Raw genomic sequence first — 14,263 nt, 5'->3', positions numbered from 1 at the left:
CAACAGGAAGAATGTAGCTAAGGTGAGAATATGACCCAACAGGTAAGAACATACCTGCCAACCAGCTTTGTAAAATAACCAAGTTACACATCTGTTGTCTGAAGTAGCGTAGGGCAGGCCCTGTAAAACCAGGTCCTTAAATGGCTTCCAACATTTCCAGCCCAAGACCTCCTGTACCACCCGCTCTGCTTGCCCTGACCTTACCCTGCCCTCGATGTGACAGCAGACACAGTGGAGTCTCTCAAGAGAGAAGTCCACTCCACTTCCCTGGATGATGCAGTAAAGGATTCAGGTGACTAATAAAAACAAACCTTTCAGACTCCTAAGTGGTCATTAAGGAATAAAGAACCTCCAGGCTGCTCTAGAGAAGAGGGTGCCCAAAGGGTCCAGAAAGGATGAAAACAAGCCAGCTGCCTCCTTAACAGGATTGCCAACAGGAGTGACTAGCTGGATCCATTCACCCAAAGCCTGTCCCCTTGGTACTCTGGGCAGCCCTCATCTTATTAAGGGCCCTCCGGTGTCCAGCCCCAGCAAGATCTCAGCGGACAAGTCTTCCCTGCCCCTGATGGGATCTGGCTGAGCTTGCCCATTGCAGTCCACGCTCCGCCCACGACCACAAGAAGGGACATGCCTTGTGTCCCCAACCCAAGGCAAGACCATCCTACACCTGGTGTCTCTCCTAGGGGGACACTCGCAGTGGTCCCTGGCTTCAGAGGAAGGATCCCAAAGAGTGCCCTAATCTATCACCCCTAAGACGGGAACTCGCTCTGCTCCCCTGACCCTACAAGGAAGGTCCCCCTGCTCCCTGCTCCACAGAAGGGGACCCGCCCCGCTCCTCTGTCCCGGAAAGAGGGCGGTGCGCACCGCAGCAGGCGCGTCGTGTGCCCGCGCTCCTCTCCCGCAGCCCTCCCGTGCGGCGTCAGGCAGAGGCGGGGTGGGGCGCGGTTAAAAGACGCCGCAGGTGGAAACCGGGGCTCCACCCGCAACTGTCCCCGATTCCGTTCCCGCCGCGAACCGCGAGCGCCTGATCCAACCTACGCGCAGAGCAGGAGCTCTGGGTGTCGCTGCGAGCCGGGAGCTGGCTCCCACCCAGCAGGTAAGCGCGAGTGGGAGCACTTCCTCCGAGAAGCCCGGGCAGGTAAAGGTCTGTCCCCTTCCTCGCCAGATTTGTGGGTCGCGGGGCTGGCGAGTGTCTCCAGGTGGGTCGGCGGTTACAGGCAGAGTCTTGTCCGTGCGGGGGGTGCCCGCATCCTTATCTGCCTCCCATCGGCATCCCGCCTTTGCGCGCCCCCCGGGGACTAGAACCGCAGCGGCGTGGTTGTTACCCGCGCCGCCCCCTCCCTCGTGCACTGCATCAGGAACTGGGATGGACTAGTTTGACTTCTGTATGCACCATGCCCCTCTGACTTGCATGACAGGTTTTATAAATACATCAGGTTGTTTAAAGTGACCAGAGTCTGGATTAAGTCCCTTTTCTCATTTCCTTTGCTGGTTTTGGGCTGTCACTGACCTGTTCCGCTTGGATTTAGGGAGCGAGCAAAAGGCAGAGCAAGGAATGATGTTTACTGTCAGTCAAACCCTGCGACTTGGAGAGAAATGCCCATTCAGGCTGCATGATTAAGATTCGGGAACTTATGAAACGAAGATGACAGTAGAGTTCACAGTAGTAATTAAAAGTAGTTGGTGACATGTCGGATTAAAAAGTTCAGATGCGGGTAATACTTCCTGAATGAGCCCTAGTCCCGGGTGTTAGAAGCCTGGGGTTTGCAGTCTTGGGCTCCCTTCTATTCCTGGAGACCAGGCCTCCGGTCTCAGAGAGTGTGGCCTTCATACAGCTATGGACACTGGGAAGTCGTGGACCTGCAGTGGTGGTAAGGGACACCAACCAGGAGACTTGAGTCAGTCTGTGCCTTATTAAGTTTACCGCTGCAGCCTTGTTTTCTTTCAAGTAGATGTAACGCTTTCTTTGCCCCAGTTCTAGCAGAATCTAACCAGTGTTCTAGAAGAAAAACGTCCTGTCCCGATGCAGTTTCCTTAGAACCGCAGGGTGCTGCTCAGAACGGCCCCTGTGGAGAGCTTTGTCAGCTCTTTGGATCCAGTGGAGTCTTTGGGGGGGGGGGGGGTTGTCTGAACTCTGCCAAGCAAGGGAGGCAGTGATGGAGAGAGCTCCTGGGTGTTAGCCTGTCACATAACTGGGGGTGTGAAGGATTCCAGTTCACCTCACACGGGGGACTTGAGGCCCAGAAGACTGGTCTACCAACCCAGATCACACCGGTGGCTGTTACTGAAAGGTAAAATCCCGTGGTGACTTTGTTCTTTGTTTCTTCTTCTCTCTGCCAGTGTGAGATAAGGAGAAGAGTTGGGGAGGGTCTTTCAACCATTTCATCAATAGAAAGAAAACTTTGAGTTGCACATCCTCACCATGGAATCTGGATGTGGGTGCACTGGCTAAGCAGGGTACAATCATGGGGAGGTTGATTGTATCCCAAGTTTTCTGGCCCCCCAGGCCATAATCTTACACTATCCTAGGTGGGATTTTCAGGAGCCGTTGCTTGATCTGGGAGAGTGAAACTGGATCCCAGGAGCCCCCCTTACCTCTTTCAGAGTCATCTCATTGTAATTGAATCTAAAGGAAATGTTTGGAGAGGGGAGAGCCTTGCTTGGAATGGGCAACTGCTAAGAAGGCCTAGGGAAGGGATGTTGAAGTTAATTGTCGTTTAGAACTGGAGTGGAAGAAGAAACTCAGTTTTGTGGGTTGCCCATTCTTCAATCTAAAGGCACAGCAGAGGTCTCGTTGGCGCCGAGTGGATGTTGACAAGGTAGATGAATCCTAAACCTGATGCCATCACTACTCACTGTTTTGAAATCACAGATCCCAATGGTTTGCGTCATTAAATTTCAAACTGGACTATCAGGTTGTCTCTGGGGCCACCTGAGATTTCTAGAGAGTTCTCGATTAAAGGACGACCTTTCAGATTTGCTGCTTCTTCTTCTTTTTTTTAAAAAAAACTCAGGTATTGGGGGTGTGTGTGGCTGTACCCAGCTTCTCTAATTCTACCACTTTTTTCTTACTTGGGAGTTGGGTTTGAGGATAGTGGATTATCATCACCACCGCTGCTGTTGTGATTCACAGAGAAAGAAAGCTCTCCTGGGGAGAGTCCTTCATGGGGCAGAGGAGTACAAAGCGAGGAAAACGGACAGTTTCCAAATTTACCCGTTAAGGCGTCCGGTGATATAAAGTTCGTCCAATGAACTTGCACAGAACTTGACAACATTGGTGACAATGATTTACTTTTCATTCCACAGGTGACATTCCCACTGCCACCCTAAACAGAGCAGCCACGCGGTGCCACCACCACTAACACTGCTGACGTCTAGAGTAGACAGGAAAGCCGCAAGTCCTTGCAGAGGGATTTTGCAGTGGCCCTTGAGCTGGAGGTGCTGGAAGTCCTTGGGAACGAGACTCAGGTTTGGATGTTTTCTTGAACCTGGTTTTCTGGTACCTTCAACTCTACAGAGCTCGCATGGGCATTGGAGGGAGAGTGCTTTCCTCTTGGGTCTATTAAATCAGCAGCAAGTTTTTGTTTTTTCCAAAGTGTACTATAGATTGATCTAGAAAAAGAGAGCTCTCTCTGTGTGCTGAGGGGTTTCGTTTGGGTTCTGTCTTCCACAGAGTTAAAATGACACCATTTAGCCAGCTGTAATTAAATTCCTAAGTAAAAAGCTTCAGATCCTCCTTGCTGAACATGCAGGTCTAACAGAGAAGGCAAGGCTTTCTCCCCTCCTGGCTGCCCCCTCCTCCTGGCAGCTGCTCACAATCACAACTCACCTGTCCTGATGGTTTCTCTTCAACTCTAATAAGATTGTCCTCCGCCTTCAAATAACAAAAGTTTCAAAAGCCAGTCACTATGGCATATAGCTTCTTGAGGGCTGAGACAGGAGAATTCCTATGAGTTTGAGGTCACCCTATGAGCCAGTTAGAAATACGTAGCAAGACCTGTACAGGATTGTAAAAATGATCAAGGAATCGAATCACTGCTGGGACGAAAGTAGACCCAGCTTATTTGAAATATCAAAGGAAGAACAAAACCTCTTCATAATAGTATGTCCCAAAAGTGAGCACACCGCTGTATCTTTAGTGGTAAATACTTAACATTGGAATTATAATATCAATATCAATATAATGCTCATAACTGAGCATAGAGTTATGCACTGTAATTAAATACATCACAAAATAGATGTGATTTGTCTTCCTAAATCTAAATGGAGCCACATTCTTGTAAGGTGACATCTATGGGGCTAAGCATATCTATGTATTTGTTCCTTATAGGCAAGCCAGGAAGCTGTCAGATTAAATGAACTTCTCTGGTATACAAAGAAACAGTTAATAGTTTGATTTTCACTGAAAAGGCTCCTCCCACCAGCTGTGGCCCCACCGAAGCATATTCACTGCAGGCAGCAAAGGGTTCTGGGGGCTGCAGTAACTTGAGAAATGACTTCTGCATTAGTGACCTTTATTCAGAGTGGTGGCTGCTTCCTCTCCTCTTTAGCTGAAGATGCCTCAAGGTCCTGTGTATCTGCAAGGACAACAGGGTGGCAGGATGCAGGAACTTCCCAGGCCCTGTCTTCCATCTGTCTCCCACTGGCCACGGTGTCTCTGCCCACTGAGAAGGCAGGCCAGGAGGAACACGCCCTCTAATCTTCAGTTGTTCACCACGTCCACTCCTCATGGGGCTCTTTGGGCAGGGAAGAGTCTCCAGAAATGGGCCAGACTTTCCCAGATGCTGAAGTCATGTATAGAGAAGTGTAGGACTCAGGAAACCCTCCCCACCCCCAAACTAACCTTCACTTTAAACTGGCTCCTAATACTTGTAAGGTGATCTCCACTGTCTTGCTTTGGACCCCTGCAAAACTGCTGTGTAGGGCAGATACCCAAGGCTTTATGAAAGACACCCTCAGGAATGAATGACACGGTCTAGACAAAGAAACCGCAAGAGTCATTTCACTGATGGAAAGGACTGGCTCAAGTTCACTTCGTGCCCTTCCTTGGTGCAGCCAATTAGGGCCAGAGTGAACTACGGAAAATAGTAATAGCCCCTTTTCTCACTCTGTCTGTTACAAACAAACAAGTCTTTATTGCTTTTCAGGAAGGGGCCTTGAATCAGGTGCCCTGCTTTTTACCCGATTGTCTTGAGTGACCAGTAGGCTAAACACATCAATATTTAAGTTTAACCTTGTTTTCCTTGATGATTTAGAATTCCCATGTCTTCCTTTAAAAGTAGTTGTTCTCAATCTGTGGGACATGACCCCTTTGGGGTCAACCTACCCCTGTAAATACCTGATATTTACATTATGACTTGTAACTGTAACAAAATTACAGTTATGAAGTAGCAACAAAAATAATTTTAGGGTTGGGGTCATCATGTGAGGAACATGTGTGTAAAGGGTCACAGGAAGGTTGAGAACCATTGCTCAATGAGGTTGCTTTCCTTTGTAGTTTTTGTTTGGTTTGAAGTATTTTTTTGAGATAGGATCCTGTAGCCCAAGAGGGCCTGGAACTTCCAACCCTTCTGCCCAGCTATCCATGTGCTAAGATTATAGGCATGTACCACCACACACAGCTAAATTCTTAGCTGTTAGTAATAAATTAAGTAAGTGTATTGAAAATTGGTTATCTTCTATTTAGGTATGGTAGGCAAATAGAAAGAAAGTCTTGGAAGCCCAGAGTCATGGGGGACAAACATTAAAGCTAATGCTAGCATTTGTCTCTGCCTGTCCTGCTTCTAGGATTGTGGGACCAATGTTCTTAGGGAGAAAACATGATCTCTTGACTTCAGTCCCTCAACATTCATTCAAACCCTGTCTGGTCCATTTGTTTCCAAGATGTCAGGTGACCAGTGCCAAGAGACATGATAGAGAGCTTACAGAGGGAGCAGACCTCTAACAACAGGACCATTCAAACCCCACGGATGTTGCAGCCCTGGGGGAAAGAGAAAGGATTTAATTGATAAAACTCATCCATTGGGCAAGTTGTTGAGCAAACTGGGAGTTATGTGCTAATTGGTTAACAAGAGGACATTTTAAAACAAGCAAGGCCTCATGGGGGAACAGCTGTGGCAAAGTATGTGTGAACTTCAAAACTTACACACTTCTGCTCCCCATTGTCACTTACTGACATGCCTCCAGAGCACAGAAGCAGCACTTAAGGAAATTTGATACAGTGACTTTCAGCAAGGACTAAAACTTAATTTCCATAATTTGTATTATTTAAGATGAAGGTTTTTTTTTTTTTTAAACTACACAGATACTTATGGTGGGCAATGAAAGTCTTTGAGGCATGGAGTATGTACTAAATAAAAGAGAATTTTTAATACTCTTAAGTTGTGGAGCCTTGGGACTGTGGCTTCCCAATGACCCGCCTCTAACCAAAGGCTTCTGGGGCTAAGCATCATAGCTTTATGGAGAGCCTATTTCAAGTTTTCAAGCCCCCAGGCTTCCGTTAATGCCAAACACTTCTGTCCAGCTTCTCAGCTCCAGATCAGCACAGGGTTTGAATCTTTCTGCTACAACCACCAACATTACTGCCAGGTGCCCACAGGTCAGGCCCTCAAACTAGTTTGTCTTGGGCCTCTTAGGAGCTCCCCTTGTGAAATAAGAGACTCTCATTCAAGATTCCACCACCTGCCTACACTCCCACAGGTGCCCTAGGCAGGAATACCAGGATCTTCCCCAAACCAGGAAATGGGAACCTGGACACTCTGTTCTCATGTAGCCTCAGTCATTTTTTCCACAGTAAGAGGAAAGACACTAATGTCCTGCTGATAACAGAGCTCCTCCTACAGAGCTGCGGTGCACTATTAAATGAACTGTAAGGATCAACTATGTTACTGATGTTATGAGATGTCTACAAACACTAGTTATACCTAAGATGTTGTCCATGCCATTGCTGTAATAATTATTACAAAATAGTTAAACGGCACCATTTGAGAACTTCACTGGAGGTTAAACAGAAAATATCCTAGGTCAGGCTCCTGGATATAGTTCGGCTGGTAGATTCTTCACTGAACACATACAAAGTTCTGGGGTTCAATTCCCCAGCATTAGGAATAAATCAATAGAGATGTTTTATTGGTTGACAATTAAAGTGGTACTGTCTGCTGTGAGGCACATGTCTGTAAACCCAACTTTCCCGAGGTACAGGAAGCAGAATCGGGAGATCCAGGCCAGTCTGGGCTACATGAGACTGTCTCAAAAACAAAGCAGCACCCAAAGCTAAACATAGCAATGTGATCCGAGCCTGGTGCTTGGAGCACAGTCTCTCTCCTTTTCACAGTGTGCATGTTTTATTTTGTCTTCCCATTTCCTTTTTGTTTTACAGATTTAGGCCTCTCCATTCACCTTCCATCTGAATTGTCCCCATCTCTCTGTGGCTGTAGGTCCCCCACCGTCACCTGCCCTTCACAACAAGGGCACTTTTGCAAATCCTTGATGATGAAATTCAGTTCTTCTTTTTTACTAAAAAAAAATTAAGATTTAACCAGTTCAGGCTAAATTAAAGTCATTGCATCCGTTTAACACCTGTACTGGAGTTGAGGTTTTAGCTAAAGTTCAATGTGGCTGGAAGAATCCACTCACTCTTGTGTGATACCTCTCTTGTACTCGCATGTAGTCAGCAACGAACATTTCGATGTTCTGGCCCATGGCAGGGGGACAAATTCTTGGAACCAAAACAGGGAAATTTCCAGATATACCCTATCATACCTGCTTTCACCCGCATTGCGTGCACCTCAGATGCCACTGTCTGACCTGGCAGGAGCAGAGAGCAGCACACAAATACATGGACATGGCAGCTACCAGGTGGCTCTCTGAGAAAAGTTTAGACTCTAAAATTAGTCAAACCAGGGACGTTCCAAGGGGCGCGGTGGTCAGGTGAAGAGTGGCCAGCAGTGCTCAGGGAAGGCCGTGGACCTCGATAACTTGGGAGAAGGGGACCGGGCTCCTCACCCACTTAGAAGAGAAAGTTCTCCTGATACCAGCAACAAAAGGACTTTGGTGACTCTCTTATCACCTCCAAGTAGATGAAAAGTTTCTTGAGGGTCCTTGTTTCTAAGGATGCCCAGTGTCTGTCATTCATTACCCCACACTCATACACACCTTTTTTTTTTTTTTTAAGAGCTTGCCATCCAATTCTTTCTTTTTGGTCACGTGAGATAGGAAGTGGCTGTTTGTAGACAGGAAGCCACTGAAGAGAACTCTTTAAAAGAATGATTGGGATGCTGAATCGATCTCCACAATTGATGGCTTCTGGGCAGGGTGCAGTGTGGGAAGGGCTCAATTCTTTTTAGGGAGCCTGGCCATTGAGCGTTTGATCATGCGCTAGTGAGTATATAGACAGCAGTTATTTTTCTCTTTCTTTTTTATTTTTATTTCCAGTACTTTTTCAGGGGACACAAGAATGGGGAGCAAACATGGAAGGATTAGGAAGGGAGTGCGATCAGGATGCAAGATGTGAAACTCCCGGAGAATCCGTAGCAGCAAGAGTTACCGCCATAGCGAGGCAGTTCTCAAGTGCTTCGGGGGTCGAAGGAACCTTTCACAGGGCTCATCAGATCACTGGAAGACAGAGATGTTTACATTATGATTCATAACAGAATCAAAGTTACAGTCATGAAGTAGCAACAAAAATAAAGTTAGTGGTTGGGGGTCACCACAACATAAGGAACGGTATTAGAGGGTCCCAGGATTAGGAAGGCTGAGGACCAGTGCCGTAGACAGAAGGAGGTCTTTTCTCTGCCAAGGGAGGACAGCCCAGGGCTGCTATGGCCTCTAGTGCAATGGGACCTGGACACATGGCCTGCTTCCACCAGAGAACAAGGAAACAGTTTGTGTCAAACCTTGTGATTCTCTTTTGGAAGAGGTAGTTGAAGATATTAACTTTCCTAAGAGCACGTGATTGTAGCAGATGGGCCATTCGAGCTAAAAAAAAAAAAAAAAAATCTAAATATACACTGCAAAAGGACAATTGATGGCATCGTTTCTTCTTGTCTGCTGAGTTAACCAGAATGTGTGATTCTAATGAGTGGTTTTTGCTGTGTTTTGTGGCTTGGACAAGCCCTAGGACTAAAACCTGAGTCCTTGAATAAAACCACCCTGATATAAGGTATGTGTGCTTGCACGGTGAGGAAAAGGAACTTGAGCGTGTGTTTGTTTACCTGGTGGGTTAATGACAAACAGCAGCCTAAAGTACAACCTGAGTTCAGTTGAATTTACATGACTTACTTTGCATGTGAAAGGCACAGTTATTATGCAAAAAGTGAAATCAAGTACCTATTGAAACCCTTCACCTAATAAGGGAGTTGTCTGGTTGATGATACCTCATGCAGGGAATAAATGAAGTTTGTCCACTATTTGTTATTTGTGGTTTATCATGGGTGTCCCTTCTCAGAAACACACAGTAAGTAGCAGACTAGGCGAGTGGGACTTGCTTAGATTCCCATGACCCCCTCGTAATTTCAATACGGTATTGGTCAGTTAACTCCGAGGTGCCCTCTACTAATTAGCTTCGCTTCTTTTTAATCTGTTTAAGAATAAACCTGCACGATGGACTGGGGGACCCTGCACACTGTCATCGGTGGCGTGAACAAGCACTCGACCAGCATAGGGAAGGTGTGGATCACGGTCATATTTATTTTCCGAGTCATGATCCTAGTGGTGGCTGCCCAGGAAGTGTGGGGTGACGAGCAGGAGGACTTTGTCTGTAACACTCTGCAACCAGGGTGCAAGAACGTCTGTTATGACCATTTCTTCCCGGTGTCCCACATCCGCCTCTGGGCCCTGCAGCTGATCTTTGTGTCCACCCCAGCGCTGCTGGTGGCCATGCATGTGGCCTACTACAGACATGAAACTGCCCGGAAGTTTATACGTGGGGAGAAGAGGAACGAGTTTAAAGACCTGGAGGACATCAAACGGCAGAAGGTGCGCATCGAGGGCTCCCTGTGGTGGACGTACACCAGCAGCATCTTCTTCCGCATCATTTTCGAAGCCGCCTTCATGTATGTGTTCTACTTCCTCTACAATGGGTACCACCTGCCCTGGGTACTGAAGTGTGGCATCGACCCCTGCCCCAATCTCGTGGACTGCTTTATTTCGAGGCCAACCGAGAAAACGGTGTTCACTGTTTTTATGATTTCTGCATCTGTGATTTGCATGCTGCTCAATGTGGCCGAGTTGTGTTACTTGCTGCTTAAATTGTGTTTTAGGAGATCCAAACGAACACAGGCACAGAGAAACCACCCCAACCATGCCCTGAAAGAGAGCAAGCAGAATGAAATGAATGAGCTGATCTCAGATAGCGGTCAGAATGCAATCACAAGTTTCCCAAGTTAAGCATTTCAAGGTCAAGTGTAGGTGAGCCCTTCTGAGCATGCACCCTCTTTGTAGACAACATTGATCTGACACACCTCCTTCTCTAGGTCAAGAGTTTGTCTATAAGTGACTCGTAGACAATAGATACTTCAGTTTGATTATCATAGAACACCTGAACTGTTCACACACCATGTAAGTCAAAATTGTGGTCTATCTCTGAAAACCAAGCCCTCATGACAACTGGGCCTTGAGGTCACTTAGACAAGTCCTATGTGAACTGTAGGACTTAGTATTTCCTGAAAATTTATATAACTTGTTTATAAAGAGCAATTTATCTGGAAATTAATAGTTTTATCAGTAAGATATTTTTATAGGAATGAATATTTTAGTTCTGACTTTGAATTTATATAAAGTATTTTTTTAATGACTGGCCTTCCTTACCTGGAAAAAAAAATAAACAAAGTTAGCTTTACAAGTGCACCCCAAGTATCTAAAGTCTGAATTTGCAAAGGGTCTGGCATTTTATAAATATTGTTTTCATACTGTCTGAGGACAGTTTAATGAGCTAGTGTGGGCTCCTAAGGCGGGATGTGTTCATTGGACAATGTGCATTGCCATTTGCTAAATATGAATGGAACTGAAGGAAGTGGGGGCCCTTTTTAAAATTCGGCTTTCCACCTATGGTGAACAGTGCAAACGTGAATATGATTGCTCCAATAAAGCTTGACCCTGTTGCCTCAGCTTCTGTGTACACTGTGTGGTTCTGTTCTCTCCAGGCCCACATCATCACCACTAGAGATCTGATGTGTTAGTAAGTTTTTTCTGGAGAGGTAGCAGTTACTATAGGTACTAGTGCCCACAGGTGTGGGCACCAGCAAAGGCTGAGGTTAGCACCCTCAGCTTGGAGACAGATGCTCATACAACTCTGGGAAATTCTCTGTCAGTTCAACCTTGATGGTTCTCCTTAGGGCGCAGCAGAGGCAAGAAGAGGTCAGCATTGGCTACGTAGTAAAGGGGTTTTAGGCTAGCCTGGGCTACATATGAAGACCCTGTGTGGGGAAAAAATATATATATATTTTTTGTTGTTGTTGTTGTTGTTGTTGTTGTTGTTGTTGTTGTTGTTTGAGACAGGGTTTCTCTGCATAGCTCTGGCTGTCCTGGAACTCACTCTGTAGACCAGGCTGGCCTCGAACTCAGAAATCTGCCTGCCTCTGCCTCCCAAGTGCTGAGATTAAAGCCGTGCGCCACCTCCGCCGGGCAAAAAAAATAATAATAATTTTTTTAAAGAAAAGAGGGAGGAAGTCTTATACAGATATCTTGGCCCATTTCATGATACTGTAACAAAGTGCCAGAGACTATGTGATTTGGAGGTTTCTAGCATTGCTGAGCACTGAGGGCTTTCTAGGTCATCGGGACATGGAGGGCAGCTTCATGGTGGTAGTGGATGTGAGAGAGAGGGATCATATGCAAGGCAGAGAGAGATAGTGAGTCAGGGGATGCGTCAGGCTGCTTATCACAACCTAGGGGTTCCTACAAGACCAGCATTCATCCCTTCTATGGGCATGCTCCCATGACCTAAATGCCCTCCGGAAGGCTCCTCCTCGCTCAGGTTCTGCCAACAACATCGCCCACTAACTACTGTTGCGCAACCCTCTCAAACAACACCCAGCTGGTAGCAGCCTCAGACAAAACTGACCTTGCAGGACTTACCTCCTGAGCCCTCCAGTCCACAGGGACTGGGCAAAGCACCTGTACCCCACACCCAGGGATGGAGAAATGTCATTCTCCCCAGGGATTTCCAGATTGGACACACATGCTTCCCCGTGGGTGTGAACGAGTCACTGCAGACTGGTCACTCTTGAGAATAATGAAATAGGAACATAATCTCCCTGCCAAGGGATTGTTAGCATGCTGCTCAATGCTTCACCATCCCAAATGACTAATGACATCTACCGGAGGACATCTAGTCAAGGATGAGCAAGCATAGGTGTGCCTGACACAGCACTTGGATTCCTAAGAGATCTGCTTCAGAGCCTCTCTCTAGAAGAACAAAGAAGTAATCCTTGGATTCCCCACAGGGTAAAGCGAATCCTGAACATAGTCCATCTATAAACAAGCTAGAGCCAATAGAGAGCAAGAAACTAACCTTTTAAAACATCATGATTCCATCATCATGCTGAATAAGATAGTCAGTCTTTATAATTCCTGATTCTCCTCTGCTGTCCCTTTCTTTTGAATGGGTATCAAATAAAACCCAAAAGGAAGAGGGGGCTCTCAGGACAGACATTGCAGCCTTGGGTACAGTCCCAATCTGCTTGGAATGACTTCCCATCTTGCTCTTGAGACCACCTTTCTACTAAGGACAGACCGGCCCTCCTCTTTCCCTCCACCCCTTCTCCCCCTCTCTCCAGCTTTGAGGTATGATTAATACACACGGATCTGCATGTAGTTAATATGTCTATTTTGATGAGCTTTGAACTCTATGAATACCTGGGATCCCATCACCAATTCAAGGTAATATGTGATCTGTCTCTCCTAAGAGTTCCCTGGTGTCCCTTTATTTTTGTGGGGAAAACAAAACAAACAAACAAAAACATTAAATGTGATATCCACCATCTGCACAAATGCTGGAGGGCACTATACCGCCTTGTCAACTGTAGACACAGTGTGCCTGAAGTCTCTAGTAGAGATCACAGGGACTTCACACCCATTAAACTATCAATGGTGTCCTCAAGCCTCACTCCAGCCCTGGACACCACCCTGTATTCTTTGCTTCTATGAGACAATTTTAGCCACCTCATAGAAGCACAGACGTGCAATTACTTGGCATGTGTCCTTCTGTTTCACTGAGGGTAATGTTCCTCAGGTGTGCCCACATTGTAGCCTAAGATAGGATTACCTTCCTTCCTTTTAAGGTTAAATAATACTCTGTTACATATATGTGTGCATGTATATATAGAAGTATATATGTACACTATATATATGTGTGTATACACACACACACACACACACATATACCCCATACTTTTCTTCATTGATGTGTCAAAACTCTGACCAGACATCACCTGACATCTCAGAGGATGACTGTTTCAACATAGCAAATAAAGCATGCAGGTGCTGGAGAGTCTGTGGAGAACCTGGAACCACTGCATTGCTGGAGGGTGAGAGGCAGTGCAGCTGCCATGGAAAGACAGCTCTGTGCTTCCACTGAACACTGAAAACAGATGTGCTGTCTGGCGCAGCAGCCACATTAGAACGGGCACTTCTGAGTACACACCTAGCATGGCGACAGAATGTCAATGATACATTTGCACACTCGTGCGCACAGCACCACCCCCAGAATCCAGGGTTGGAAACAGGTCCTCCAGCACCTTCCTCTCAAATTCCTCTCTGATCCTCAACCTCACTAAAGCCCCTCCCGTCGGGCCACCGCTTCTCTTCTCCTTGCTACCACTGTTCTGAGCACCGTGCCTTGTTTCTCATCACTGAATTTGAGCCCATGCTCTCCACAGAACCAAAGCCATTATCAGCAAAGGCCTGAACATCAACCCTAAGGGAAGGGCTTCTTCTCAACTCTTAGGTGCTACAAGGTTGAAATCTTTTCCTGGATTCTGGCATGCTGACCCACCTGCAACTGTGCCTCTCTCGTCTAACTTTTCGTCCTGTCTCCTACAGGTGAAGTGGCCATAAAACACCTCCCTTTCCTTCCCTTACATTCTTTCCTGGCAGCATCATCTATCTGCATCTGATACCCACCCTGCAGGGTTAAAAAGTTCAATAACTGGTCCAAGGTCACTAAGATAAGGAACATCGAAGATTCACACCAAGTGTGTCTGCAAAGTCAGGAGCCTAACCTGCCCAACGGCTACCGGAGCAACCCAAATGTCTCAGAAAAGGA

General features: G+C 46.6%; 1 protein-coding gene across 2 annotated transcripts; it reads left to right on the top strand.

Moving 5' to 3' along the window:
• Nucleotides 1-482: 482 nt before the first annotated feature.
• Gjb6 (gap junction protein beta 6) lies at nt 483-11,106 on the top strand. 2 transcript variants are annotated; one of them, XM_031362159.1, is made up of 3 exons: nt 483-1,096; nt 3,307-3,468; nt 9,587-11,106. In XM_031362159.1, exon 3 carries the CDS (start codon nt 9,601-9,603, stop codon nt 10,384-10,386), a length of 786 nt encoding a protein of 261 aa, XP_031218019.1. In that variant the 5' UTR covers nt 483-1,096; nt 3,307-3,468; nt 9,587-9,600; the 3' UTR covers nt 10,387-11,106. The 2 variants fall into 2 exon arrangements, with proteins under 2 accessions (XP_031218019.1, XP_031218020.1); XM_031362160.1 differs by lacking the exon at nt 483-1,096 and adding an exon at nt 2,155-2,291.
• Nucleotides 11,107-14,263: the final 3,157 nt, after the last annotated feature.

The sequence above is a fragment of the Mastomys coucha genome, unplaced genomic scaffold, assembly GCF_008632895.1.
Source record: "Mastomys coucha isolate ucsf_1 unplaced genomic scaffold, UCSF_Mcou_1 pScaffold9, whole genome shotgun sequence".
In the NCBI taxonomy this organism is placed as follows: domain Eukaryota; kingdom Metazoa; phylum Chordata; class Mammalia; order Rodentia; family Muridae; genus Mastomys; species Mastomys coucha.
Note: the sequence above shows the minus strand (reverse complement) of the source record. Positions and strands in the feature narration are given on the sequence as shown.

What these genes read in the sequence shown, in the direction of transcription:
- Gjb6 (XM_031362159.1), top strand. Translation starts at nt 9,601, where the DNA reads ATGGACTGGGGGACCCTGCACACTGTCATCGGTGGCGTGAACAAGCAC.